The following is a 26,865-nucleotide window of genomic DNA, read 5'->3' on the forward strand; positions in this document are numbered from 1 at the left end:
AAACGAGCGAGCAAAAGCAACGAACGGATGAACGAGAGCGGCAGTTGCGAAGGGATGAAGCTCTTCGGAGCAGGGGAGAGCGCGTTATCTGCGAAACCGGGACCACGATCCTCGCGACCGGCTCTCTATCTCTCGCATTGTTACTTGGCGTTGAGTCGGGGTCGCATCCCCCAACCCTTGACTTTGAGCGTTACCCATTTACGTTTTATTATCTGCCCTCTTCCGTGCGCGTCCGCGTTCATGTTCCCGTTCCCGTTCCCGCTCCCGTTTCACGGTCGGCGTCGCGCCTCGCTATCGCCGATCGGAACGAGGGTGGCCAAAAATCGCACGGTTTTCGGGCTCGGAGGAGCAACGAGCGCGCGATACACGCGTTTACGAGATGTCGCCTCCCCCTGAATGGATCGGACGTAGTTTCGGCCGCGTTCCTCGCGCGGCGCGAAGACAATCGCGAGAATATGCGGCCAGGAGAGAAGAGGAGAGGATCGACGCCGGAGGATTCCCCGGCATCCGCGGCCGCGCGGAGCCGTAACCCTTATCGGCGTATCGCAGGGCAAAGGGTTGGCCCGGTATTAGAGTAAGCCGCGGTATTAACCTCGGAGTTTAATATAAACGACGGTGCTCGGCTCTACGGCGTCGTTCCGACGACCACCGGGACGGCGGAGGGTGGTCACGTGACCGGCGGACAATGCGAGACGCTTATCGACGTCCTCGGCCGAAACGAACCCTCGGACCGCCGCGCTGGATCACCGGCGCGGTCCGTCGTCGCTTAACCTCCGCGGCCGTATTACCCACGAGTTATCCGCCGCGCTCTGCCCTCTGCCCTCTGCGCCCTGCCCCCCGCCGGAAATTCGTTGAACCAAGATATCGCGGCACAGACGCCGTTCGCGAAACAAAGCCCGGCCTTCTCGCCGTTTCCACCGAAACGCCGAAAGAGAGGCTCGCTTCACAACCGGCGACGCCGAGCTCCTCTAATCCCAATCGAAAGCGAACTGTCGTTGCGCCGTTGCCGAAAGGAGAATCTCCGGATTCGTAGTCGGCGCTCTCTTCGTCAGCTTCGGCTGATACATGAAACGCGAAGCGGGAATGCGGGATATCGATGGACTTAACGAGTTCCAGAGAACGCGCGATGAAACGTCTCGAGCGTTCACGTAAGGCGACTTAACCTTTCGGCTGCGCGGGACTAGCCGCGAAGCTGCCTCCGTGCGGTTCGGTTCGACGCGTCTGCGTGTCGTAAATGTAATATCGCTGCGGTTTCAGCGCAATTACGTTGGATTAGACTATAATGTGCACGACGCGTTCGAAAAGATGCGCGCGATAGACATTGTGGCGGCGCACGGTAGCCGAAAGGTTAAGACTGCTCTCTCGAAAGGTGCACGCGAGATCCGCGTCGGAATCGCACGCCATCGGAACGATCTCTTCGCTAGGTTACGCGGGAAGAGGGTGAAGATCGAGCGTCGAAAAGTCGAGAAGACGGGACAGCTCGGCCGATCCGGATAATGGATTCGTGCTCCGCGCGGCGCGAGGCGGAGGGGACGGTTTGGGCGTTGCACGCGTGCCATTCCTAGTCGCACATGCCTGCCGTACGACGGAACGCACCGCTCCGCGCCGCACCAGCAGACAATATCGCGCATTCACAGATTGCGCTGTCAGGCACTCGAATAATATTCGGGGTGACACGCCATGTATCCGCTATGCGGTGCGCCGACCGGCCTGCTCCGTATGACTCAGCATCCCCTAACCGCGACTGCTGCTCTCCGCGGCTTAGGGTACGACCGCGGGTGTCTAAGGGGCGTTGAAGGAGCCCCGGCGGGAAAGAGAGCGCGCCGGCCGGGAGCAGGACGGAGCTGCGACGAGGGAGGCTGGCCGGCGATATACATACGCGCGCGTGCACACGTACGCGCCGCGGAACCGGCGGCAAACGAAAAACGAGAGAGCCTCGGGGTGACGGCGGGACGCGCCGGCGGAGGAAAAACCGTAGGGAAAACCGAGAGCCGGGGGTGGTGGAGGGGCTTCAGAGGCGAAGCGTATCGGGGTTCTTTCTCGGTTAGAATCGGGAACGGACGAGCGAGATCGTGCGGTACAGCAGCACGTGTCCGTGACCGATCCAATTTTTTCCTCCACGCTTCGATACGCGAGCGCGTCGCACACTCGCGCGCTCTCGTCCCTTCCTCCTCCTCCTCCTCCTCCTCCTCCTCCTCCTCCGCCGCCTGCCGCCTGCCGTTCTCGCTCCGTCCCGTCGTACGACTTCTCAATCAGCAGCATCTCGGCCTCGGTATTGGGTTTGCCAACGAGATTCGTCACGCTCCGCTCGGCCCGCGTCTCCGGTTTTACGTCGGTGCCGAATCCGCCGAGGCGAACCCGTTTATTCCGCTGAAACGTCTCGTCCCGGCGACTCGACAAATCCCCGTAATTGTCCCCGGACGGTCCCCCGCACGCGAATTGGGCCGAGCCCGCGTCGGCTGATCGATCACCGGTCGCCGGTGGTCCGCGCGCCGACCGCGACAATGCGATTTTTGCTTTCGCCGAACGCGCGCCGAACTTTCTTCCGGATAACTCGCCTCGAGCATGACGCTCGTTCCGTTTGCTTCCTTTTTATTCCTTCTTCTTCTTCTGCTTCTTCTTCTTCTTCGCTGGCCGTTCCTCTCGTTCCGTTCGCGCTGCGGCGCGGTCGCCCTCGCCTCGCCTCGCCGAATAAAAGCTCGCTGCTCCTCCGGCTCGTTCGCCCCTAGGTCGGTCTTTAATTAATCCGATTTACATCGAGCAGGATCGGTTCTCTACACGCGTGACAGAACCGCGCGCGGCGCATACCTCCGTTACTACCTAATGGGGCATTCATTAGGAGAGAAATAGCCTACCGAAACGGACCACGCTACCGGGAGTAACACGCGTCTTTCGCCCGAAAAGACGACTGTCCCTCCGAGGAGGAATGTCCTCTTCGAGGCAGCACCGGCCGACGCGCAAACCTGTAAACGTATAAACGTATAAACGCATAAACGCATAAACGCATAAACGCATAAACGCATAAACGCATAAACCTACGAGCGAGCGGAAGAATTCGAATGCAAAAACGCGACGAAGCTCGTTGCGAAACGAAGCGACGCAACGGTCGCGATTCGATCTCGCGTGTGTCGCGAGTTGCACAATCGAGGGCGTTCCTCGTTATCGCCTGGCCGGTGGCTCGTCGATCTCGGAATCGCGTTTCCTCCTCGTCTCTCTCGGGTTCCGAGGCAAAGCTCGGAACGCGGCACTTTTGCCGCCAAAGTGTCGGGCCACTGATAAGCCGAAGGCATTAATTTCACGGCGGAACCCCGCTACTCTGCATAGACCCTTCCCAACTAATACAATTACGTTATAACCCCTTGTCGACTCGTTTCTCCGGCCGTCCCTCTCTTTATCTTCTTTATCAGCTCTCTCTGCTCCCTCCTCTCTTGCTCTCGCTGTTCCCGATTTATCGATTCGTCGGTTCCTTCGTGCGTTTCGAATTCTTCAAATGTCGCTATCCGCGGCACGGTTCCTTTAGGAATGTTTCATCGACGAAACCGCGAACGACTCGAAAGATCCCCCGATCGCGCTCGCGATCGGGCGACTGGCAACGATGGAATTTTTCCCGATAGCCGCGATACCGCGAAGGAGGGCGAGGGGGGAGCTCGATGGAGAAATCGGAGAGCGAACAGCGAAAAGCGAGAGCGGCGAGCCAATGGGCGACGAGAGGGAACAGGCAGGTCGAACGAGGGTTAAATAATCTGATTAGCTGGTCTCACTGACCGTCGAACGAAGTATGGAAATGAAGGGCATTCATTGGACGGTGGCCGGTACATTGGCGGTGGCGAGTTCCGTATCCGTGTCCGTGGCCGCGCGCGTGTTCGTGCCCGCGTCCGTGCTGGAGGGTGCTGAAAAGGGTGACAAAGTTAGCCGAGGGTTCGTTGCGACTGCGTACACCGCCGGGAACCGGCGAGAGTGTCGCGCATCGACAATTAACTAACGAGCAGTTGACACAACTTATCAAATGGTATCGCGTCACGGACCCGCCGTTACCGCCGCTGGAGCCAGAAACAGAGCCTCGACCGCCACCGCAACCGCAACCGCAACCGCAACCGCAACCGCAGTCGTTCCCGCAGCAGGGCGCTCCAATTATTCGACGGGGACGCGCGCTTCGCTCTTTCGCTCTCGACGAGACGAGCTGGACGTTCTTTCGCGCTCCAATTTCCGCGTTCGTCGGCCACCCGGAAACCCACCGCGTTTCCCGAAAACGGCGAGCTCGGTAGCCGACGAATCGCGGCTGGGTCTCGCGGAGAAACCCGGGTCGGCCGAGGAGATCGCCGTGGCCGCGACGAAACGAGGGAAAAGGGTGGGAGAAAAAGAGAGGCCATCGAGCGAGCGAGCGAGCGCGTAGGTGGCTCTGAATGAAAGCGCGACAGGCTGAAAGGCGAGTGCGAATCACAGTTAATCGCAACGCGCGGCACGCGGCTCGTTCCTCGGGCCGCGCCGGAGGGTTCGCGACGCGCAGAAATCGGGACGATACGGTAAACGCGCGAGATCCGGTATCGAGCGTAGGTGGCCGCGGCGGACGCGGGACGCGCGCCGGCCACGGCGACTGCCGGAACGGAGATTCATCGCGCGACTCCGACTCGCCTCGGCCGCGCACAGGTAAACCACCGGTCCGGAAAGAGATACGGAGGGCGATCGCGAAGAAAGGCCGCAGAGGGGCCGGCGGAGCCGCCGGCCCGGCAGGGGCTGCGGGGAGCGACGGCCAAGAGACGGCCAAGAGACGGCCAAGAGACGGCCAAGGGATTGCCAAGGCATTGCCAAGGCATTGCCAAGGGACGGGACGCGGCGGGGAGGTCGGCGGAGATCGCGCCGGGAGAGACGAGGAGAGAGCGCGGAAGACGGAAAGCAGGTCCAAGCATCGAATATCGTGGCTCCTCTATTTCTCCGTCTCTCTTCCCTCTTCCCCCATTCGCTCGGATCTCCCGAGAGATCCGAGATGAGAGGGCAGACCGCCTCGGATCCCGCGAGTGGATAATTATTAATCGTTATTTTCGCCAATCACGGCCGTTTATCTCGAAGCACGCAACGCCAATTATCTATCGGCCGTGTTCGAGCGGACGAGACAGAGCGGAACGCCGAGCGAAAGGGAGACGGGGCGAGCGGAGAGGGCGCGGGATAGACCGATAGAGAAGCGTGAACAGAGTCGGACGCGTGGAACGCGAAACGGCCGAGGCGGAGAAACCGGAGGAGCCGATCGGAACCCACAGAGAGAGCGAGAGAGAGAGAGAGAGAGAGAGAGAGAGCGGACGAGCACCACGAGCACGATGCTCCGCGTACTTTAGACGTGTTCTCCTCTTTTCGATATTCCCTCGTCCGCCGCGAGTTCCACGCAAACTCGAACCAGTCGCATCCTGCTCGAACGAGCCTGCAGATACCGCGATTTTTCCGCTCGCGATCGGCCCTCCTTCTCCCGGCGATCGCGTCGCGTCGCGTCGTCGAGCCTCTCCCTCGGCACGCTCCCGTAAACTAGTCCCCGTCCCGATCGTTAGTCCCTCCGAGGATTTTTCACGCGCGCCGAAATCGCTCGGAAACGAGGACGAACGCCGCTGGACGGCGGAACGCCCGGCACGTTGGAAAAATCGACGAGAGAAGGAAATTAGTCGATCGGTATCGGGGCAGGATCGAGCACGACGTCGTTATCTGCTCGCGGCATCCCGCCTCGGTGTGTCAGCTCGATCGAAACTCTCGGATCGCGCGGGGAGCGAAAGGTTACCGCACGCGGGCCACGACATTTCTATCCCCGACGAGCGACCTTAGCGATTTTCGAGCTCGTCGGCGGCGCGACGGCGCCGTCGTTAACGCGCGACCACCTTCGCCTCGCCTTCCACGCGATCGCCCTTTAACCGCGATAGAGGAACGCTTGCTGAAAACGCGCGCGACGCGACCGTTCGGACTCGTGCCACCGAGAGTTGCAATTGATGATTCTTCTCCTTTGTTTCAGGTAAGCCGACTAAATTCCCGAGTATCTTCCGGTTACCGTAGAATAACGTAAGTCGCATTTCACACGATTCGAGGTCGTCGAGCGTCGCCGAGAGGAGTCACGACGCTCGAGGGACGGCTCCCGTTCCGCGACGACAGAATTTTTCGGCGAATAACTCGATAACGCTTTCTCCTCTTTCGGCCCACGCGACGGCGGCGGCGGGGACGGGACTTTTGCCGGGAACAAGGAGACCGCGGCGAAACTTGTCACTTAGTCGAACACCAAAGAGTCCACCCCTTTCGAGCCGAAAGATCCGAAAGTTACGCGGCGCCGCGCCGTTTGTTCGCCGCGGAACGAAGTTTAAAACTCAGCCACCGCGCGAATCCAATCCCGCGGATCGAAGTTTCGCCGGTGCCGCCGGAGCACGGGGACACGGAATCGTGGAAACGCGCGCGAAAGTCGCGTCCCTCTTATTTTTGTATCCGTAACTACGGGCTAACCTGTTTCTGGGCTTCTTTGCCAGTCGTGCGGTCTGATTCTGCTATTAGTTTCTTAGTCGGATGACGGAGTGCCCTTGTGAAGCTAGATTTACGAGCAGACGTCCGTAAATTGGGGAAAGAGAACAGGCCTTTGCAAAGAAGTATTTAACGCGAGGGAAAAATAATATAAATTTTACACCCGTAGGTAAAAAAATTAGACAATGTTGCCTATATAAAAGTGTCGCGCGTAAAGCTACGGTGTTTCCCGAAAAACATGAGATCTTTCTGAGATAGACGCTCTCTCAACCAATTTCGAGTGGCCCACGGCAATTCATCTCCACTCGAATAGTTACCCTGTACATTTAGGAATGAATAGCTCAAATTCAGCGTGCGATGCGATGCGATCTAACCGAGCCAGACGTGTCTCCTCAATTTCGAAGCTCTCTTAACACGTTAAGCGCCGTGTCAGTCATGACCGACGCTTCTGAATGACTTGAAAACAGTCGTAGCACGCAAGATAACCGATGTCCACTGAAACTGTTTAACGACGTAGCTACGCTGATGATAGTATCGGACAAGGACAGTAACACCGAACAATAAATAATTGTGCCTGCTTTTTTGCAAAAGAACAAAACTGTGGCGTTTGACGCGACAATTTAAAGTGGACCACAGCAACCTATTATCACTGCAATAGTTAGTAAATTAAACTTTCGCGAGTTCCCACGATTCCAATCCACTGTGCGTCAACGTCGCCCAAGAAATAGCCACGTATCAGAAGGGTTGAAAACGCCTCGGCGTCTTTCTGAAACGTACCCGGCGCGTCCGAGCAACGCGATTCCGAGAAAATCCGACGATCGTAAAACTTTTCCGAGCGATGCAGCACGCGCGTTGCGCAACTCGCGTTTCACGGCGCGATCGGTTCAAGGTTCATCGGCGTCGCGTCGAGATACCAGCGATCCGCGGCGCGATGTTATCGTTTCCGCGAAACGGCGCGTTCCGTTTCCAACGATCGTGATTTTCGTCGTTCCGCGGCGAGAAGCCGGCGTCGGCCATGGTTTCGCCTCTGCGTTCCTTCTTCGCGATCGATCGCGCCGATTCCGATCGCGCCGATCTATTGTCGAGGCTCGCCAACCTCCGGAAAGAGAGACGCGGACAGAGAGACAGAGAGAGAGAGAGAGAGAGAGAGAGAGAGAGAGAGAGAGAGAGAGAGAGAGAGAGGCGGAGAGCAGGGTACAATGCGGTACGAACGAGATCTCGGGACCGAGATACAATGCGGAGCGGACGCTTGAATAAATATCGATCATACCGATGCCAAAAGGAAATATTATTTTCATATTCGGCGTGCATCTTGCGTCGCCTTCGGGACGAACAGCTGCCCGTTACGAGGACAATGCGAGCGCGTAATCCAATAACTCGTAACCCTCGTCCACCGGTCGCCTCTCGCCCCGGCTCCCGGAGCTCCCGCATTTTTCCGAATCGGAGATCCCGGAAAACGCATCGCCCTCAGAGCCGACGATGACCGCGATGACGCGCCACTTGCTTTCAATCGGCGCGCGCGTCCGCGGCGACGCTCTGCCCCCTCGGCGAGGATCCCGGGGAAGCCGAGACCCGCGGAAACCGCGCGAACTCGGAATAACGGAATAACAAAATAACGAATCGACCGGGCGAATTGCGATACCGGTCGGCGGCAACCGGTTATGGAAAGTCGGGCCGGTCCGCGAGCACCGTGTTTCGTAATAACCAGATATATCAGGGTAAACGAAAGGAGGTGACTCCTCCTCGAGGATAACTCGCCGATAACGCGTCGCCTCGCCTCGCCTCGCCTCGCCTCGCGTCGCGTCCCTCGATAGCTCGAAGGGTGCGCGCTCGCGTCGAGTAACCTGTGCTCGTAACGGGCATTCCGACGGGCGAGCACGGCAAATCGGATGATCCGTCGCGACAATAGGTCGGGAGGTTAAGCGTGTTTGCTCTTCTCTCGAGGAAGCGTTCGCGCGACAATGGAGCCTGCGAGAGCACTTTTCGAGGTTCGCTCGGGTCGCTTTCAGAAGAAAGGAAGAAAGGAACGAAAAAAGGAGATGACGGGAAGACGGACGGACGGAGAGGGAAGAGCAGGGTGGCCGCCTGGTTTGTCAGCCGCTTAGCTACCCCTGTCGCGGTCGTCGCTGTCGTGGTCGCTGTCTTAGTCGTCGCCGTCGTCGTCGTTCGGGGCCTCGTCGACGGACCGGAAAAGGAGCTGCGAGCCGCTCCTTGTAGCCACCCCCGTTGTTCAGCCGTTGTTTGGCCGTTGTTTGCCTCGTTCCCCGGCACGAGGCCCGCCACCGGGCCGAGCGCACGCCCGGATCGGCCACAATGAGCCCAATTAACCGACGAGTGTGCACACAATCGACAACAAACCGCTCGCCTCGGCCCGGGCCACGACGGATCCCGTCCGATCGGGAACGATCTTTATCCGGAGTAGAAGATCTCGCGAGACGAAAGGTTGCGGCGCAGCCGGTCGGCCGAGAAAAGGTCACCAGCTGCTTCGCTCCGGTCCCGGAGCGTAGCGCGCGCGTCGAATCGCGCGATTCGATCTGCGGAATTCGATGGATATTCGATGGATATTCACGGGGGTTCCTTAAAGTGGACAGCTATCTCCGATTCGATCCGCTCCGCGACACTCCCGCGATTCCCGTTTCTCGAGGAAACCTCGCGCCTCCGCCCTCTCGCGTCCGCCGCAACGGCTGCGCGCATCGACGCGTCGAAGATCGTCCGGCGATATCGGCGTCTCTTCTCGGAACCGATCGTCGCGCGGGAGACGTTCGGAAAGGGTTCGTCGAGAAGCTTCCAGCGAGCGATCCGCGACTCGCGCTCGATCGACTTCGCGCATGGAGCCGCGCGACATAATGGTTTTGTCGAATCGGAACGGTGTTGTGTCTGCTCGGGAGTAGGCAGCATAAAGGGAAAATGCAGCGGCTCGGTCGAACGATTTCGGTGAACGGGACGCGCGGCGCGCAGCTGGCAGAAATCGACACGCCTACGGGGACTCCGCTTTAAAGAGGAAAACAGCGTAGAATGGGTATTCGGCCGAACACTCGAGAGGTCGTTATCTCTTTGAGAATACGCGGAAAGTGGACGATTCGAGCAAAACACGGGGCATTCTCCGTGGCGCGTTCAAAGGCTCCTCCCCGAGCGAAAAATGCCGATGCCTCCGATGTTGTGGCATTACGTGCCTGTCAATGTACAAATCACAGCCCATTTACTCCATTCAGGGCTGCGCTCGTTTAACGACGCCACGGACGCGAGAGCTCGGCCATAAATTTTCACGCGGATACCTCTCTCGCGCTACCCTCGACCGGTTCGCTCTCTCGACGGGGGTCGACGAGTCGCGACGGTCGCCGACGGTGTCGTCGGGAAACGCGCGCGGGCCTCCGTCGCACGCCGGAAGATCGCCGGACGATTTTCCGGCCGGACCGGCCTTCGTTTCGCTCTTTTCTCGCCCGCCCGGCCCGGTTATCGGTGATTCCGCGTCGCGTCGCGTCCGGGACCCGCCGCGGAACCTTTGTCAGCCGGCCGTATCGGTCCGCGCGATCCGATAGCGCGCGTCGAGACGATAATCAACGCGGCAAGTGGCAACTGCGCAAAATTAATTTCGATTCCATGGAAATTGAATTACGTTTTTCCCACCGCGATCGATGGAATTCCGCTTAAGGGCCTCTGCACACAGCGAAGCCCGCCGCGGTCGGCTCGCTGTTCTGTCTTTTTTGCTCGAACGTCGAGCGACATTCGATATACATTCGAATGTTAACGAACACGTTGACTTAAACGTTGTAACCCGTTGCTCGTGAATGTACGAGCAAATGACTGTAACGTAAAGTGAACGTGTAGAATCGTCGAACTCCCCAAGAATCGACTAATTATCAAAAGAAAATTGCCCCTCTCGTGCACCGCCGATTCCAAAGCGAGCGTCAACGTGTTGGAATTGCAATTGCAAACGTGTCGCACGTTTCCAATAATGTTTAGTCGATTCAACGGCGAAGCTACGCTCGCGAACGTTACAAAAGTGACGCGAGAATCAAGTATTCGTACACTCACTTCCGCTTGAAACACACAGTAGCTCGGAATGAATATTTGGCCGTGTGTTCTTTTGATTCCATAATCATTTGCAAACGTACGGAATTAATTAAATCATTCGTTACTGTACGTTCTGTACGTCACACGCGCGTCACCGAGTTCCGTCCAGAAAACAGCCGTTCGGCCGCGCCGGCCGATTTCGCCCGAAATTACCCATATTTCTTTCCTGTTCGATACCGTACGCGGCGCGCAACGTGGAATTCGCCGTGCGTGTGCGGCACGCGAATCGGCGGCGTCGCCGGTGTGCACAGGCCCTAAAGGTGCCCGCGCGAGCCGCGATCGCGCGTAATTCCGTGGGCTCGACTCGCATCGAAAATGGAATCGCGGCGGACAATGGGATCCAATCTGGAGCACGGTCGGCGCCGGGAAAAGCAAACAAAATATTATTCGAGGGAAATCGTTCGCGACGTCGAACGGCAAGTCGCCGCGGAGCGTGTCGCGAGCGCGTCGATCGCGACGCGAGCCGAGGCCGGTAGATCGGTCGTGCGAAGACCGGTTACTTTGTTCCATTTAAATGCACCGATATAAATCAGCCGGCGAGCTGCCCTTTCCGTGTGTGAGTGATTTACACGATAAGGCGGCTGTCGGATAAATTAGTAAGGTGGAGTGCCGAGGGGACATTGTAAACGCCGGTGAGCGGCACTCGCGCGAAAGAACGAGGTTCCTGCGACTCCGAGCCGACGACTCCTTTAGTTTCGAGAAACGCCTCGGGGACACTATTCCCGAATAGGACGAATCGGATCAGCGGGGATTTATCAGCGGAATTCGGGGGGCGAATCGTGTGTTACTCGTTTTTTAGTGTCTCGCTCCTGGAACGAACGCTTCCAAGAGAAACTGTATTTACCTGGAGCGCTTCGATGCAATTTGCGAGATTGTTCTGCGGTTTTCCGTTGGTGGATGCACGCATACACTCGAAACGCTCTGCTGTTTAACCCTTTATCAACGAACATCGACATTTCAGAGAGATTTTCATGTTTGGAACATTATGTGGCGAACGAATGATCTAATTACTCAAACAGCACGTGGTTTCCTTATTTTTATTATTTATGCGATCGATATAGAATTTAGCTTCATCTGTTAAAACCCTTGGCAGTCCTATGTCGTGTCAGACATTCTATTCTATTGCAACCTCTACCTGGTTTAACAATTTTTTCTATAGTTATTTGTAGTATCACAGTTGTACCATTTAAAGGTAACATTTCAAATACGACCACCTAAAAAGAACTATAACTACAACCTCCTTCGTTACCTTCAATTGAACTCATTCCGTGAATTCGGTTAGAAACTGTTTCGTAAAACCAAGAACCGCATTCGATGAATTGCAAATAATCCCACTTCGAGACTCACTAAACAACAAAATAAAAGATAAACAGACTAAAAGGCAATCCGTTGCTAAGTGAAAAGTGGGAGATCTCCCCATTCGGTTGGCTAAGTGTTAACAACGAGCTCACGAAAAAGAATTTCCACTTTCACCGGTTTCTCTGTCGAATCTCGATTCCGATTCCTTTCGTTCCTCGAGTCTCAGAGACACGTTGCGCGAGTGGTTTCCCGTCGAAAACGTAACCCTCTCGTCCTTATCGTCCTCCGCTCCAGTGGCGTTCCTCCGAGCCAGATTTCCACGTAACGCCGTTCGGATCGCGGCTCGCCGGCAGGATCGGTTCCCGCGAGGCGATCGCGAGATAATCGTGCGAGGGACCGAATAAGAACCGGCGATGGAGAAGCGACTCGGCGAGCGGGTCGGGGGGAGGAGAGAGGGACAACAGGGTCCTGGACCCCCCAGCGTTCAATGAGAGACATTTCTCATCATTTTCCATTCAGACCGTCTGAGTTATAAGCCCGGTACGTCTTCCATCCCCGTACAATCGTTCGATTTATTATAACCGCGAGAAGCCTAATGAATTTAATTTCATATTTCACGGCCGGTAAGTAGTCGGCCACGACGCCGCGCGCCGTACGCTGCGCGCCGTCCAGCCGCCGCGTTTACCCGCCGATTTAGGTGTCCCGCCCCCGCCCCCGCGGCGGTAACTCCAACCCTCGCAGCCCTCCCGCGCTCTTGTGCTCGGGTCCTAACTCGAGTCCCGGAGAAAGGAGACGCGGCAAAAAGGGAGGCTGTTCCTTTCCCGCGCGATTCACGAGCCATATGGAATCGAGGTCGTATCTCAGCCTCCTCGAGGAGGAGGAGGAGGAGGAGGAGGAGGAGGAAGAGGAGGAAGAGGAACCGAACCGGCCGCCAAACGCTCCTCGCTCGGAGTCACCTTTAGGGCCACCGGAGATCGCGGGGATACGGCCGTTTTCGGGAGGAAACTTGAAAAGTATCGACACACGCGAATGTTTAACCAACTGTGGAATTTAGTTGGGAAAACCTCCCGTTATAAATAAAATGAAAAAATGGAGCGTGTACTCGCATGCAGAACGAATGCGCGTAGAGCATATTTTAATGAAAGATCAAAGCGAAAAGGAGAGGTACATGTTTATGCGAGAAAATAGAGAATTCATCGCTGAGAGTATTAGCATCGTGTCAAACACAGTTAACTGGTTAACGCGAAAGTTGTTGAGTATAGAGCTGGACACGTGGTTATATTTTCTTTACATCGCGGGGGATTATGAAGTTTTCTCAGTGACAATGGATAGCGTTTCGATTCGGATGTTTGTAGGAAGTTTGTGTGTTTGAACGTTGGCAATCTTCAATTCTCGTTATCCGAATGATTAAATTTCGTCCATAGGCAGGCGCTCAATATTTCTGCCGTCCGAGTTTTTCCTTTCCCGAACACTTCGAAGCTACGATAATGCGTCTCTCGCAGATGTTCCCCTTAAACGCGCGGTTCCATCGCGGCAATCCGTAACAATCCAAGTAAATCCGCGAGATCCTCAGCCGAACAGCGATCGCGATCGTGCAAACCGACTTTCGCGTTCCGCGCGGCTGAGCGATTGCGAGTCGAGTATCGGTACGAGTTTCCGATGCAACCAATAAACTTCGACCGCGCAGCTAAGGTACGTCTCGAACTCGCTCGGACCAAAGAGAGCTCGCGGGATATCTTAGATTTCCCGTTACGCGGCGCGAACGGTCTCCCCTTTCGGCGGTCGCGCGAAAAAACTCGCATCTTTCCGCAGCACCCTCACTCGTAACTCTTCCCCGCGACTACCCCCGCGATAATAACGGCGACTCTCGGCCCGCCGCGATATCCTCTCTCTCTCCAGCGGAACGATTCGCGGTAGTTAACTTATTAAATTTATCTTCCCGCGGCGAGCGAAAAATCCCGGTGATTTATTATTTTTTGCTGCTTAACGACGCGACCACGGAATATGGCTCGGAGTTGTCTCCCCCGTTTCCAGCGGCGCTCCTCTTCCGTTCGAAGCGGCTGCCTCGAGTCGCGTCTTCCAGGCTTTTTTCCGGGAACGCGCGCGGGCCATCGCGCAGATCGTCGCGATAAATTGTCTCGCTCGTGATTCCCGGGGTAGCGAACGATCGCGTCCCGGTTCGCCGTAGGTCTCTCTCGGTTATGTCTAGCAGCCGGCACGCAACGCTCGCGCGTTCGTCGTGGAAGCACGCGGTTTCGTTCTCGACTCGTTCGTTGTCCGACTGGAACGCTGTAGATAACCGAGATATCGGTTAGGTCCTGGTCACGTTGGGTCATGGTTCAGTTGGATCGCGACTGGGTCCAGCGGCCTAAACGCAACTGTCGGGGAGGAACGCGGTTTCGCTTTCGAGCGACTCGTTCGGCCTCCGATTCGACGAGTCCCGGAGATAACCGCGATATTGGGGGGCGACCGCTGCGAAATCGCGCGCTCGCTCGCTCGCTCGCGCGGCCGCGCCTCGTTACGGATCGGTAGCGGTAGCTGGCGTGCCTGGCGATGCAACAGCGACACGGTTCGCTTCGCGTACGCTAGCCTCTCGCGAACGGAACCGGGCGGAGAAAGAGGAGGAATCTCGGAGGAAGAGGTTCTTCTTGTTCTTCCGTCTGTTCCCAGCCTCCTCTCTCCGGCAGGAGTCGGCGAGGCACCGTCTCTCGAGGCGGAAGAGCGAGCCGCAGGCCAACCTACGACGCTCCGAGAACCGGGCAGGGCCGTGTCAAGCCGGGCCAGGCTGGACCTGGCCGCGGCCGACCGGCTGGGCGAGCACGTTTCGCACAGCCATGCATAGTAGGCAGACCGATGCACGCGCGACTTATACAACCGAGAATTCTCTCGAATATATCCGGAGAGAAACGGAGACGGAGCGAGAGAGGGCACGGGGCAGGGGGCGAGGAAGGGAGAGAGAGAGAGGGAGGGAGAGGGCTTCTCGTTCTCGCGCACGAACCTTGACGCTAATGGCATGCATTACCGCTAATAATAGTTAGAGTAGGACAGAAAGGCCGGGGAAAAGGAGAGCTATAGAATCGGAGATAAACGTGAACGAGTGGATGGAACGAGAAGAAACGGAGGAAAGGGAAGAAAGAGAAGAAAGGGAAGGAGGAGAGGCGAAGATGCATCGAGCGGCCGAGCCGTCGGAAAAATTGACGCGTAATTACGCTCGACTCGATAGGAGAGCGACCGTTCGGACTCGTCTCCTTCTCTCCGGACGCGACTCACCCTCGTCCGTCGCGTATCGTTCGGGTTTCGCGCATTCGGAATTCCCTGTGATGCGAGAATTCCGGCCGGCCGATGCGCGCGGCGAGAAGAATTCCGGGGAACCGAGGTTTCGCGTAAACAGCCTGCCGATAATCCGTATCGTCGGGTACCGGCTCGCTGAGTCTCTCTCTCTCCGTTCCTCGCTGCTTCTCGCCGTGTCTCGGCGAGATAACGCTGCTCGCGCGGAACGCGTATGCCACGCGATAATCGAGATTACTTTGAAAGTTCCTCGAGCGGGAGAGACGCGAGGGAGAAAGAGAACGCCGAAAGAAAGGAGCGCTGCAGTGGTACCCATTGCCAATACCGTTACCATTACCGTGTGCAGCGCGGAATATCGCCGCGTCGATGACCCTTGGCGTTCCAGGACGTTCCTGGACGCCGGCCGAGGAGCAGCGCGAAGGCGATTTCGGACCGCGGCACGCGAGCTGTTGCTTTTCGCGGATTCCCCGCGCGTCGCGAGAGAGGAGGAAAACGCCGAGGAACGACGGGGGAAACGGAAAGCAACGGGACGCGGATTTACTCGCGTTATCTCCGTCGATTCGCCGCGAGGAAGCATGGCGCGTATCGGCCGCGGAAGACTATCACAGGTGACGCGAAACAGATGGCGGCCGGGGAAGAAGGTCGAGGAAGCCAGCGGTCGAAAGATGCACGCTCATTCCCGCTAACTAGCCCCGGCGCGGACATCGCTCAACCGCGCCGTCCCGGAAACCGCGTTACTCGCCGCAGAAGCGACGTCGTCGCTTTGCCGGCTTTTAAAGGAGACCGCCGAAAATCCGCGGAAAGCACTCGGATCCGGCATTATTTATTTGTTCGTCGGTCGTTATTATCTCGGCCCGTAAAACCACGGAACGAGCAAAGTGGCGAGGGAGCGGAGGGTGTATCGGAGCACGGGTCGACATCCCTTATGCCGCTAGGTTGCGACCCCTGCTGTTGCGGCTGCTGCCGTTTCCTGGGGGAGCCGCGACCCCTCGTACTTGGAAAATAATTCTATTAGGTTATATCGCGGTCTGCGCGAATGACGCGCGCACACGCTCCGCTCGAGGGTGGTCAGGGTGTCTGCGGTTTGTTACGAGTAACCAGGCCCGTTTCTCTCTCTCCATCTCTCCGTCTTTCTACGCGGAACGAATCCGCCTCGGGCGGCGCGCCGCTTCCTCCTAGATTGCCGGCGAATTTTATTAAGCCCCTAATTACGTCCAATCTATCGCGTTACTACCCGCCGCGTCCGCGGAAACTTGCTCGACCACTCTCCCACCGGTTCTCCTCTCGCGCCCTCTTTCCGCTGGAAAACTTCTTTCACTCGAGCATAACGAACGCGCGCGAGCGCGCCGAGGAAAATACGAATGTAGGTAACGAATGCGCGAACGAAGGAACCTATCGAACGAACGTGCAGAGATCCGCTTACGCGTTCGAAGAGTGGAGCAGAGGTTGACGCGCGAACGCGTGAACGCGACGCGCCGCTGATTTCTCGGCGTTTTTTCGGTGCACCCTCTCGTCTGGCGGCCCCTCGGCGTCTCTCTCCTTACGTATTTCGGATGTCCTCGGCGCGGGGTTGTGGGTGGGTGCGTATGCTGGGTGCTCGGCAGTATATCTCGCGCGCGTATAAATCACCGATGGGCGGAACCGACACGAAGAGACACCGTAGAGGTTGGAAGGAAACCCGTCTCTCGAAGCAACGCCCGGTTCGATTTATCGCGAGCCGAACGCGAACGGATCCTCTCCTACCTTTAATCTTTTCGGGCAAACTCGCGGCCCGCCGCCGGTAATCGTACTCGTTTCCCGCCCGCCTACTCGCCGCGGGGACGGACAGCCATCGGAATCCGTATCGTTCGCCGCTGTTCCCGATCCGACCGATTCGCCGATACCCGTCGTTTCCTCCGCGCGGCTCGTTTGTTCTCTCTCTCTCTCTCTCTCTCTCTCTCTCTCTCTGTTGCAGTACTTTTCTACGTCTACTCTATTGTGTTAAGAAAATGCTTACGTTCGACGGTGTTCCAACGTAAACGAGAAAGATGATCCGACGAAGGGAGGTCTGAATGCTTTGACCAAGTTTCGAGAGTTTCGAGGCAAAATGTAGCAACTTTGGATGGATGTTCGTTCTATGATGATGACGGGGATAGAAAAGCAGCGTAACGCAGCGGAAAGAGAAACTGAATGTTCGTTAATCCGCGAGAGTTCGCAGCAAGTCCGTCGACTAATCTCCGATCGGATTGATCCGTCAGAAGCAGACGTTGGGCATGCGATCGGAACGAAGAAAGAGCCGCGAACGAATTCGTCTGCGTTAATTGGAGCGTGATCGCTCGTCTCGCATCTCGCGGCGGCTGCGGCGACCGCTGCGGCCACGGCGCGGCCGCGTCGCGGCGGCGAATGACGGTAGGTTGCGATACGCCGTTCGCGCGCCACGTATGCACGGTACACCGAACAGAATCGTGCAACATCTCGCCGGGACGGAACTGGTTTTCTAGTCATTACTCGTGACTGCCCGTCGCGTTTCGGTGCGAGCACCGAGGTCTTTGCACGCTCGGCTACACAAGAACCGCGAATTATTCCCGATACGCGTACACGAGCTCCCATCGATTCCTTTAAACGATCGCGGGGAACGAGCGAGAGGTAAAAAAATCGAACACGGAACACCGATTAATTCGGAATTCGACGCGGAGCGTTTTTCCCACGATATATCGGCCGCGGCGAGCAATCTCGCGCGGAATTTCCGCGACGGATCAGGGCGGCCGATAGGCACCGGCCCGAGTCTTCTTCCGCGGAAGGAGAGAGATAAGAAGAGAGCTAGGCGGAGAGAAAGACGGTCAGAGAGAGAGAGAGAGAGAGAGAGAAAGGGAGAGAGAAAGAGAGAGAGAGGGTGGGCGTAACCACCGACGCGAAGCGCCTGGCGAGCAAAACCCACTTAACCCGTTCCGCGGCGCGTCAAAGAACCGCTCGCGAACGAAACGTTCCCGTCCTCGTTCTCCTTTTCGACGATCCGTCGCGTCGTCGTGCCGAAAATGGCATCGCTCTCGCGGGCGAAAGCAATTTCTGGATCGCAGCGACGCGAGGAGAAGATACTTCCTGGCCATAAAGTGTGCCGAGGACGCGAGAACGGCGACGCCGGGTGTTTCGCTCGCCTCGTTCTCGCGCGGTTATCTTCCGGCGAGGGTGCCGCCATGGATGAGGGTGGACAACCCTTTGTCGCGGCAAAGTATCTTCGCGACGTTTACGTTTTCGCGTCCGCCCGCCGCTTTGACAACCACCGGAAGCGCCGAGGGAGCCTTTAAAATTGCCGTCTGCGCCGCCGAGCGATAAACTCGATTTCGCCAGACAGCCGGGAGATACGCGCGGCTCGATCGGACTCGCGCGATTCCACGGATCTTCCGCTCGCCGCGACGCGACGCGAGGCTCCCGTGCGAAATCCCGTTCCTCGAACGACGGGCGAGCCGTTCGAACGAAAACGGGATGAAAGAGGCGCGTGGCGACGCGACGGAACGCGACGCGACGCGACGCGTCGCGGAAAGGGGCGAGCCGGAAGAAGACTAGAGAAGATGGATTGACGGAGAGGCCGAAACCACGGGAAGTAAAGAGGAAGAGAGGAAGAGGTCGCGCGGGAACGAGAATGGTTGTAGAGCGCGCTGGAGGCGAGGCCTGACATTTGGTTACTGACATTTTCACCCCGGGGTTGACGGCGGGCAACCCTTTGGCGTTACCCGCGCTCAATCACTCCATTGTCTCGAGCGGCGCTCGTTTTATGCTCGCGTCAACGCTTCATTATGGGGCCCCGGGTCCGGTCGACTTGGCTTCTATAGCCCACGTGCTCGGCACATTGTCTATCCCAAGAATATATTACGCGCCCACGCGATCCACCGCGCGCGCACCGTGTCGTCTATCGTCTCTCACCTTTCCTCTGCTTCGTCTTCTCTCTCTCTCTCTCTCTCCCCCTCCCTCTCTCTCTCCCGTGCCTGTTCCATTCTCTGCGTCGCCTTTCCGAAATTCTCTGCGGAGAGCCGTCGCGGCGATCGCCGTTCGAACCGATTTCGCTCCGTTTTCCGACGAGACGCAACGATAGAGAACGACGTTGGCGGCACTGTGAACTTCGATCTCTGTCCCTCCACCTCGCTCCGTCGTCGGTCTCGCTTCTGTTCGTCGCCACTGCTCCGAAGGAAGAATCCTCTCTGTGGATAGCCTACCACATCGCCTGACCTGAACTATACCCTTCGTTAATGCGACTGTCCGTCGATTCGACGACTCCCTTGTCTCGCGACACCTGCGGACGCAGGATTATCTGCCTCTTTCCGATCTCGATACTCGTTCGACCGATCCCCTGTCGCCGTGACGCTGAATCCGCAGGTAGACCGAGGGTTCGCAGGTCCCGCGAAGGTCAAGCTCCTCGCGCCCGGTTCCGCTGGTTCTTCCTGTTCCAGTTCCGGTTCCGATCGGTCCCTTTTCCTGTCGCGTCCGTGCGACGCGCCGTACGTCATGGAAGCTCCGCCGCTCGGCCGTTCCCGCGCGTTCAATCCGCGCGATCTTTCGCGGTGCGCGTGACACCGTGGACCGGTTTCGAGAGCAGCCGTGGGGGCTAAATGTCAACAACGGTGTAACGGCCCGGTTAGAGGATTACCCCCGGCCTCTCCGGCCGTCGCGTCGGGGGTAACGCCAGACAAAAGGTCGTGCACTTTCCGCGCGTCATAATCCGTCCGAAAGGGGTTCGCGGCTACTCTTGTCACGCTTCTTCTCCAGTGGCTCGTATTCTCGCGGCGGAGTTGCACCGGCAGCTCGGCGAGAGTCGTCTTCGCCGCCGGAGGCGCGCGACGCGGAAACCGTCGTCGACTTTTCGCAGCCGCGGAAGGGACCGGCGCGATTCGACGAGAGCTCTGGTTTCCCGGGCGCGGCGGAGATTCGAGAGTGACTCGAATACTCTAATGGGATCGGCATTGTCGTTGCTAACGCGCCGATACAGACCCTAAACGGCCCGCTTACGGGCGACGCTATAGGCAGCAGCTGCGAGTCGATGCGTGCCGGCGATAAGCGAGACGAGGCGCCTCTTCTCCAAATACGAGCCTCGTTACGATAATCGTTGCTCGCGCACCCTTCTCGCTCAGGATTCCATGCCTAACGCGGCGCGGTGGGCTGGATCGGAAAAATAGCTGACATTTCGGTAGACTCTTCGTTGTAGAAGTTATCGGGATGATTTCCAGCGAAATTGAATAGAAAATTATCTTCCAATGATGATCGTTTTAATGTGTTTTGCGTTTTCTAATGGTACTCTTAAAACGTCCAACTTTCGATTTTCATCGGAAGCGTAACGTTCACCGAATCATATTCGTTTGATTTCCGAGGCTCGCGGACGTTTAAGAAGCAAAATCCATCTGGTAGACATCGGTATCGGAAAGTAGACTTCTCCGGAAAATGTCAGCTACTTCGAACCGCTCTATGCATCGCTCGCCGCGATGGGTCGAGGTTTTCCGGCACCGTCCATTTCGCCGAGCGTCTCGCCGCGCAGGGAGAAACCGCGAGGCGCCAACGCGTACATCAAACCGGTAATTATCGTCGTAGAATGATTCCGTAGTCGACGCGACGCGAATCCCGGCTCGATCGAAGTCCGGTAATTAAGCGGGCCACAAATGAATCCGCTCGGCGATGCGCGGACGATACGTCGAGCGTCCTGAGTCAACCCGTCGGCTCTTGGATTCACCCTCTTCGATTCAGCCCGATTCCATCCGATCCGATCCTCCTCGAATTCCGCTCGATTCTATTCGACTCTATTCGGGCCGCGTTACGCTCTCCCGCGATAATTCCAGCTCTCGCCTCGTTCGCCCGCGTTCCGAAGCTGTGTCGCGTACAAATAAGGTGGTCGGAGAGAGTAACGACGCCGGGAGAGGGTTCGCGACGCAGCTCGACGACACAAAGCATCCCCCGAACACCCTTTCGGAGTCGGAGGTGACGTCACCGACAATGGAAGGTCGAGCTGTGATTAAAGATCGAGAGACTCCGTAAAAACTCCTTGAAAAGTGTCGGGAGGAGGAGGGCCGGTGGGGCAGGAGGGCGGGCGGACCTACCGGCGTGAAATATTGCCTCCGCGGCACCCGACAGCTATATGACGTTTCCGAAGGGCATGAAAGAATCCCCGCCACCGTCTTTCTCTTCGTCCCGCGGCCGCCGCCCCGTCCCGCCTCGCCTCGCCTCGCCTGGTCTCGTCTCGAACCCTCTTGCCGTCGCTTCACGCCTCTTCGCGGCATTCCGCTCCGTTCGTTCTATTCCACAGGTTCGCGCCACGCTTAACTGCCCACTTTCCTTCCGAATCGCCACAGGATCGTCTTGCGAACTGTTAACGGAGCGATCACGGCCGGGAACGATCCGCCGAGCGGCCACATTCGCGTGTAATCGTCGCTCGACGCGGGATGGATTCGCGCCGCGAGCTGGAATTTACCGCGCGTAACTCGCGCGTCGAAACGTTAACTCGCGTTAACGACTTTCGTCTCCGAGCTGCGACGGAAACGAGGAACGAGCCTCGGATCGCCGTGGTTCCAACGACTTTCCGCGGCGCGACGCCGCAGTCGATGTCTTCGGAGAAAGGGTGGAGAATTTACCGGAAACGGATCTGCTAGGGAACGTTTTGTAATAGAGGGCGTTCGTTTTGTTCTTTAGACGATTTTTGTAGTAGAGCGTTGGAAGGTTGAACTGCGCCGCAAGGGGATGACGCGAAGCGAGGGAAGAGGAAGGAGAGAACCGAGCTGGAAGAGAGAGTCTTCGGAGTTTAAAATCGGTTAATTTACGGTGACGATGGTCAACGAGGCGCCAGGGCATTTAGCCGGTTAACGCGCGCGGAACGGGACGGGACGGCACGGGACGGACCGGGACAGCCGGGGGTAGGAGAAATCGTGATCGAGTGGCGAAGGGGAAAGGGGTCGAGGAGCAGAAACGCCACTCAACGGCATTATTCGAATTGATGCGGTGAATTGGCGCTGACGACATCGGAGAGCCAATCCGACGGTTTGTTTATTGGCCGCGCGTTGGCGGATTCCTTGCGGTTTGCTTTAATTGAACTCTCGTCGATCGTAAACGAAACTAATACTCGTCCTCCTCCCGTGCGAGCGCGTTCGGGCCGGCCGATGAAAAATCCCAAAGATTCCGTGACGCGTCGGCGCGTCCCGTTGCGCGAGCCGCGACGGGGACCGCGACGGGGACCGCGCGTCGTCGAATTCCTTCGCGGCCGCCACGTGCGCGTAATGGTCCATTACGCGTACGCATGGGAATAACGCGATTTGCATTCCTAGGAGGGACCTCTAGGATCGCGGACGACGGGGACGGAGACAGAGGGAGAGCGAGGCGAGCCGACTTCGAAGCGAAACGCTGCGAATCGGTGTCGCTCTCCCCGAAAGAAGGCCTCGATTCGTATCGGGGTTCGATTCGTGCCGGAAACTCGCCGAGAGTAGGGTTCGGCGCGTTGATGACGAGATAGAGAAAGAGAGAGAGAGACGATGGCGTATTATCCATGGCGTGGCTGGCAAAACAATGGCGAGGAGCAAAGCGAAGGAAGGCGGAAGGTTCCGCGCGTTGGGGTGAAATCAAGGGGTACCCCGTATGATTAGTCCGACATTCGCACGGGCAGCGTCTCTGCAGTTGGCACGCATTCCAACGGCTCCCCGAGTCGCACGGATTCGTGTCGGTCGAGTCGAGTCGAGTCTCATTCGACCGCGCGTCTGCTCGCCCGAGGGCGGTTTTCGCGGCAACCCTGTCCGTCCCGTAAAATGCTCCGGCCGTCGGCCGCCAACCCTCCCGCGAGTCCTGATTACACGCTGTTTAAACGCAACGCGTCCGCGAGCCGGCTGCTCTTCCAGCCGGCTCCGTTCGATCCACCCCCGGATCGAAGCGACCGATCGACGCGGGAACCGGTGCCGGACCGAGCGACTTCTCAAGATCTTCTTCGTTCTGTTTCAGACGCGTGCGGACTGTCGGACGTGGCTCACATCGAGAGTCTCCAGGAGAAGTCGCAGTGCGCGCTGGAGGAGTACTGCAGGACTCAGTACCCGAACCAACCGACGAGGTTCGGCAAGCTCTTGCTCCGGCTGCCGTCCCTGAGGACGGTGTCGTCGCAGGTGATCGAGCAGCTGTTCTTCGTCCGGTTGGTCGGGAAGACGCCGATCGAGACGCTGATCAGGGACATGCTGCTCAGCGGCAGCAGCTTCAACTGGCCGTACATGTCCACGATGTGACATTCTGTCTGGCGACAGCTAGCTTCCGCGTAATACTGTCGCTTCCCGTCTCGCTCCGCGCGACGCGCGACCAACCGCGATCGTCCGGCGCCGAAATCGAACGCGGCGCGAACTTCGCCTCTCGATCGAGCCGAGATCGGCCGGCGCGCCCGCGAAACGGACAGAAACGGCGGACGAACGATTCGTCCGTTCGACCGCGTCCGCAGGCGGCGAACCCGCCGCGCGCCTGCGAATCGGCGGCGGCCGCGGTCGGACGGGCTCGCGCGCGATTCTCCGCTTCCGTTTCCACCGGCGCGAACCTCCGAGTCGCCTCGAAGCGCGAGATTCCCGGGCAAGGGAATCGGGCGCTGTTATCATCCGCGCGACGAACGACGCGCGAGAGGCTCGAGGGAAAAGTGGGCGAAGGAGGCGAGACGCACCGAACGAGTTTCGCGGGGGGAGGGAAGGGCAGGGCGAGCGACGGACGCGCGATAAAGACGACGAGCGATCGGTTCGCTTCGACGGCCCGCGCCTCGGTCTTCTCTCGGCGTCCCGTGGTCGCGTTGTTTCGACGAGCACGCGAGCGAACGAGCGATCGGCCGGGCGGACGGAGCGCGAGAACGGGACCCGGAGCGAAAGAAAGGATAACGGAGGGTCGCGATGCGAACAAATCATAAATTAGCATTTGTAATCGTCGACGGGGGACCCTGTAGATCTTCCGTCGGCAATCTCCCATCGATCTCCGCGGCGAGTAATTGCCGTTAGCCGAGTCATGCCGAATCTCTTAGTCACCGGTTTCGACGTCTCGTTCTCCGCGTATGTGCCCGCGTTCCCGAGAATTTCCTTTCCTCGACTCTTCGCCCCCGCCTCCGCGTCTTTCCATCGAAGCGACTCTGTATCGGCAGATCGGCCGCCCGATCGTCGCGGTACCGTTGCCGGGCTCGTTCCCTCGTTCGGTTCGCGCCGCGCGGGACGGTCGGCGCCCGGAGATTCACGCGCGTTTCCCGATGTCCGCGCTGCCGGCCATGCCTTTTCGAGGAGGAAGCCTTTCGTTCGAGCAACCGCTGCTTCCTTCGTTGTTTCTTCGTTCCGCGCGATAATAAATTATTGTTTCCGTCGACAAACTCCTCGCCGCTCGAAACTGCTCGCGCGTAGGGCGCACGTACAATTACGAGACGCGACGGTTAGGTTAAACGAACACTCTTCGCATTCTTCTCATCCTTCTCGCCTGTTATTTATGCAACCGACGCGCGATCGAGTCGCCGTCACGCGACACGGAACACGCGGAACGGAGTAATCGCGCGCGAAACCTCCGAGACGCGTCGCCGAGAGATCGTTCGACGAAGGCGCGAGTTCGAGCTCCTGTCCCCGCTGCATCGACCAATTCCGTTAAACGAAACGCTCCGGAACGACCCGGCGACAGAGCTCTCGGAGACGACGGGACGACACGCGGAGAAACGTATATTTTTCTTTCGGGGGCGTAGATTTCTATGGATCGAATCGACCGCGAGCTCGTCGCTCGGTCTCCGAGCAGTCTGTTTCGCGAACGGAGCGGTTCCGCGGGAAACGATCGAGGAACCAATGGACCAGCGGAGCTGGCGCAGCTGACGACGAGCCTGGACGAACGGAGAAACGGAGAACCGACAAACTGGATAACTGGGAAACGGGTACCGGGGAACCGTGGAAGCGAGGAATCTCGACAAACGCAATGTGATATAGAAATATACGCGTGCACGCACGCGCGCGCGCGAGAAAATTAAAATCCGGTATTTCGAGACGGTGCTTTTTTACTCTATAAATACTGTACAATATACCTCCGGGGGTGCGTTGTATAGGGTTGCACGGCAAGCAGAGAGCCGACGGATCTGTCGAAAGAAGCGGAATACTACATTTGAATACTACGTTACGATAAATGTGGCAATGTCGAGCTAGTTACTTACAATTAGAGAACCACTTAGGGGTACATGGGATATTTCTAATATTTTTAAGCAGCGTCTAAAACTCGGACCGAGGCAGCGTCGTGTCTCGGGCCGCGAGGTCGAGCCATTCGCGTCCGGTCGAGGCGAATCGCGTTCGAGAACTCGCTTCGATCGGCACCGTGCACTCGTCCGCACCGAACCAACCGAACTCGCGACCGCAAAACCCGAACGCTTCGCGAACCAGTCGAACGGATTTCGATCGAGACCTCGATCGCTCCTCGTACCCGAACAATTGTATTATATCGAGCGCGAATCGTGTTATCGTTGGATGTACGTAGGTACGAACAGATATCTATACAAAGTTATGTATAAAGGTGCGAAACCATTTTTGTATAAAACATGTACATAATTAATATATACATATATTATATAAATACAAATATAAATACGATTACGAATCGAGATGTACGTGCTATTCAGAACGCGAGTCCGACGAATACCGATCGGTAAGTACGACATTTCAAATTCCTTCGGATCGGAATTTATTCGAGTTCGCGTCGCTCTTTCGAATCGTTCGCGCGACCGTGAGGATTTCGCGATTCCACGTGAGACGGTGGTTTATTTTCGACGTTTCACCTAAACCGTGGACGAGTTTTGCTGCCCGAGATTAGCCGAACACGCGAGGAACAATGTCCTAGATCGTATTTTTATCCTTGGAGCATTCGAAAGTGCCGAGCCGCCTCGAAGGTTAGGCATTTTTCGGCGGAGCGTTTTACTCTTGGAATTCCTCGCGGCACTTTCCACGTGTTTCGGGAATGTGCGAATGTTCCTTCGGTGCTCGACCGTTTCAGGTAAGTGTACGCTACGCCATTAATAGTTCGTTACCTCTTTTAACCATGAAACTTTATGGAAATGTCCACGTGTCAACATAACTAATACATCATCGGTCTTTCTTGCAGTTGCGCTACTTCGGGAATGGTTTTGTCGTAGATCAGCGTCCCGGCATTCTTTCAAGCACAGTTGTGTTCGGTACGGTTTTCGGATTGCGATCCGAAAATAAAATCTTCCGCACATGTCCGCTTTTTTGTTCTAGCGCATTCTAGATCCGCAGCGTTTCGGAATGCCGGTTTCTAAGGTCGTCGAGTTCGACTCTTCGAGGCGATGGGTTTTTACAAGTTCATGTCACTGTCGGCAATTTTTCAATGAAAATTGTACACTCCAGCTCTGCTCACTAGTACATGATATACAAATATATAACTTTTTATACGAATATATGAAACGCTATACGATTTACATGAATAAATCTCTCGTTATACGCCACACGATTGCACATTGTTATATACTGTTATTCTACACTCCCGTACTTCGTAGGAAAACCTCGATATAAACCTATTTTTAATGTTGCCCTCTCGGATCGGGCGAACGCCCCCCTGTGCGACGGCGGCGACCCTTCTCCCGCATGCTTGACTCGCTTAAAAGTCGAGGGATTCCTGCACGAGCGTATTTCAACGTAAACAATCGCCGAGCGAATTTTCTCGACGCGAGACAGTGATTTCTGGCCGAACCGACGGAACGCGACGGCGACGGCGACGGCGACGGCGAGGATC

The 26,865-nt window shown here is 57.2% G+C and overlaps 1 protein-coding gene across 4 annotated transcripts in view; it reads left to right on the forward strand.

The window, feature by feature from the left end:
• Nucleotides 1-26,865, forward strand: part of svp (COUP transcription factor 2) — a 50,613-nt gene extending 23,748 nt beyond the window's left edge. The window contains exons 4-5 of one of the 4 annotated variants that reach the window (XR_012999524.1): nucleotides 17,099-17,532; nucleotides 23,086-23,219. Coding sequence is in view for 3 of the 4 variants with exons in the window: in XM_076371334.1 (XP_076227449.1) it covers nucleotides 23,086-23,360 (275 nt within the window). In the remaining variant the exon portion in view is untranslated. Of the gene's footprint in view, nucleotides 1-5,989; nucleotides 6,037-17,098; nucleotides 17,533-23,085 lie in introns of all 4 variants that reach the window. The other 3 variants (XM_076371335.1, XM_076371334.1, XM_076371333.1) reach the window with 3 other exon arrangements.

This window comes from Nomia melanderi, chromosome 10 (genome assembly GCF_051020985.1).
Source record: "Nomia melanderi isolate GNS246 chromosome 10, iyNomMela1, whole genome shotgun sequence".
NCBI classification, from domain to species: domain Eukaryota; kingdom Metazoa; phylum Arthropoda; class Insecta; order Hymenoptera; family Halictidae; genus Nomia; species Nomia melanderi.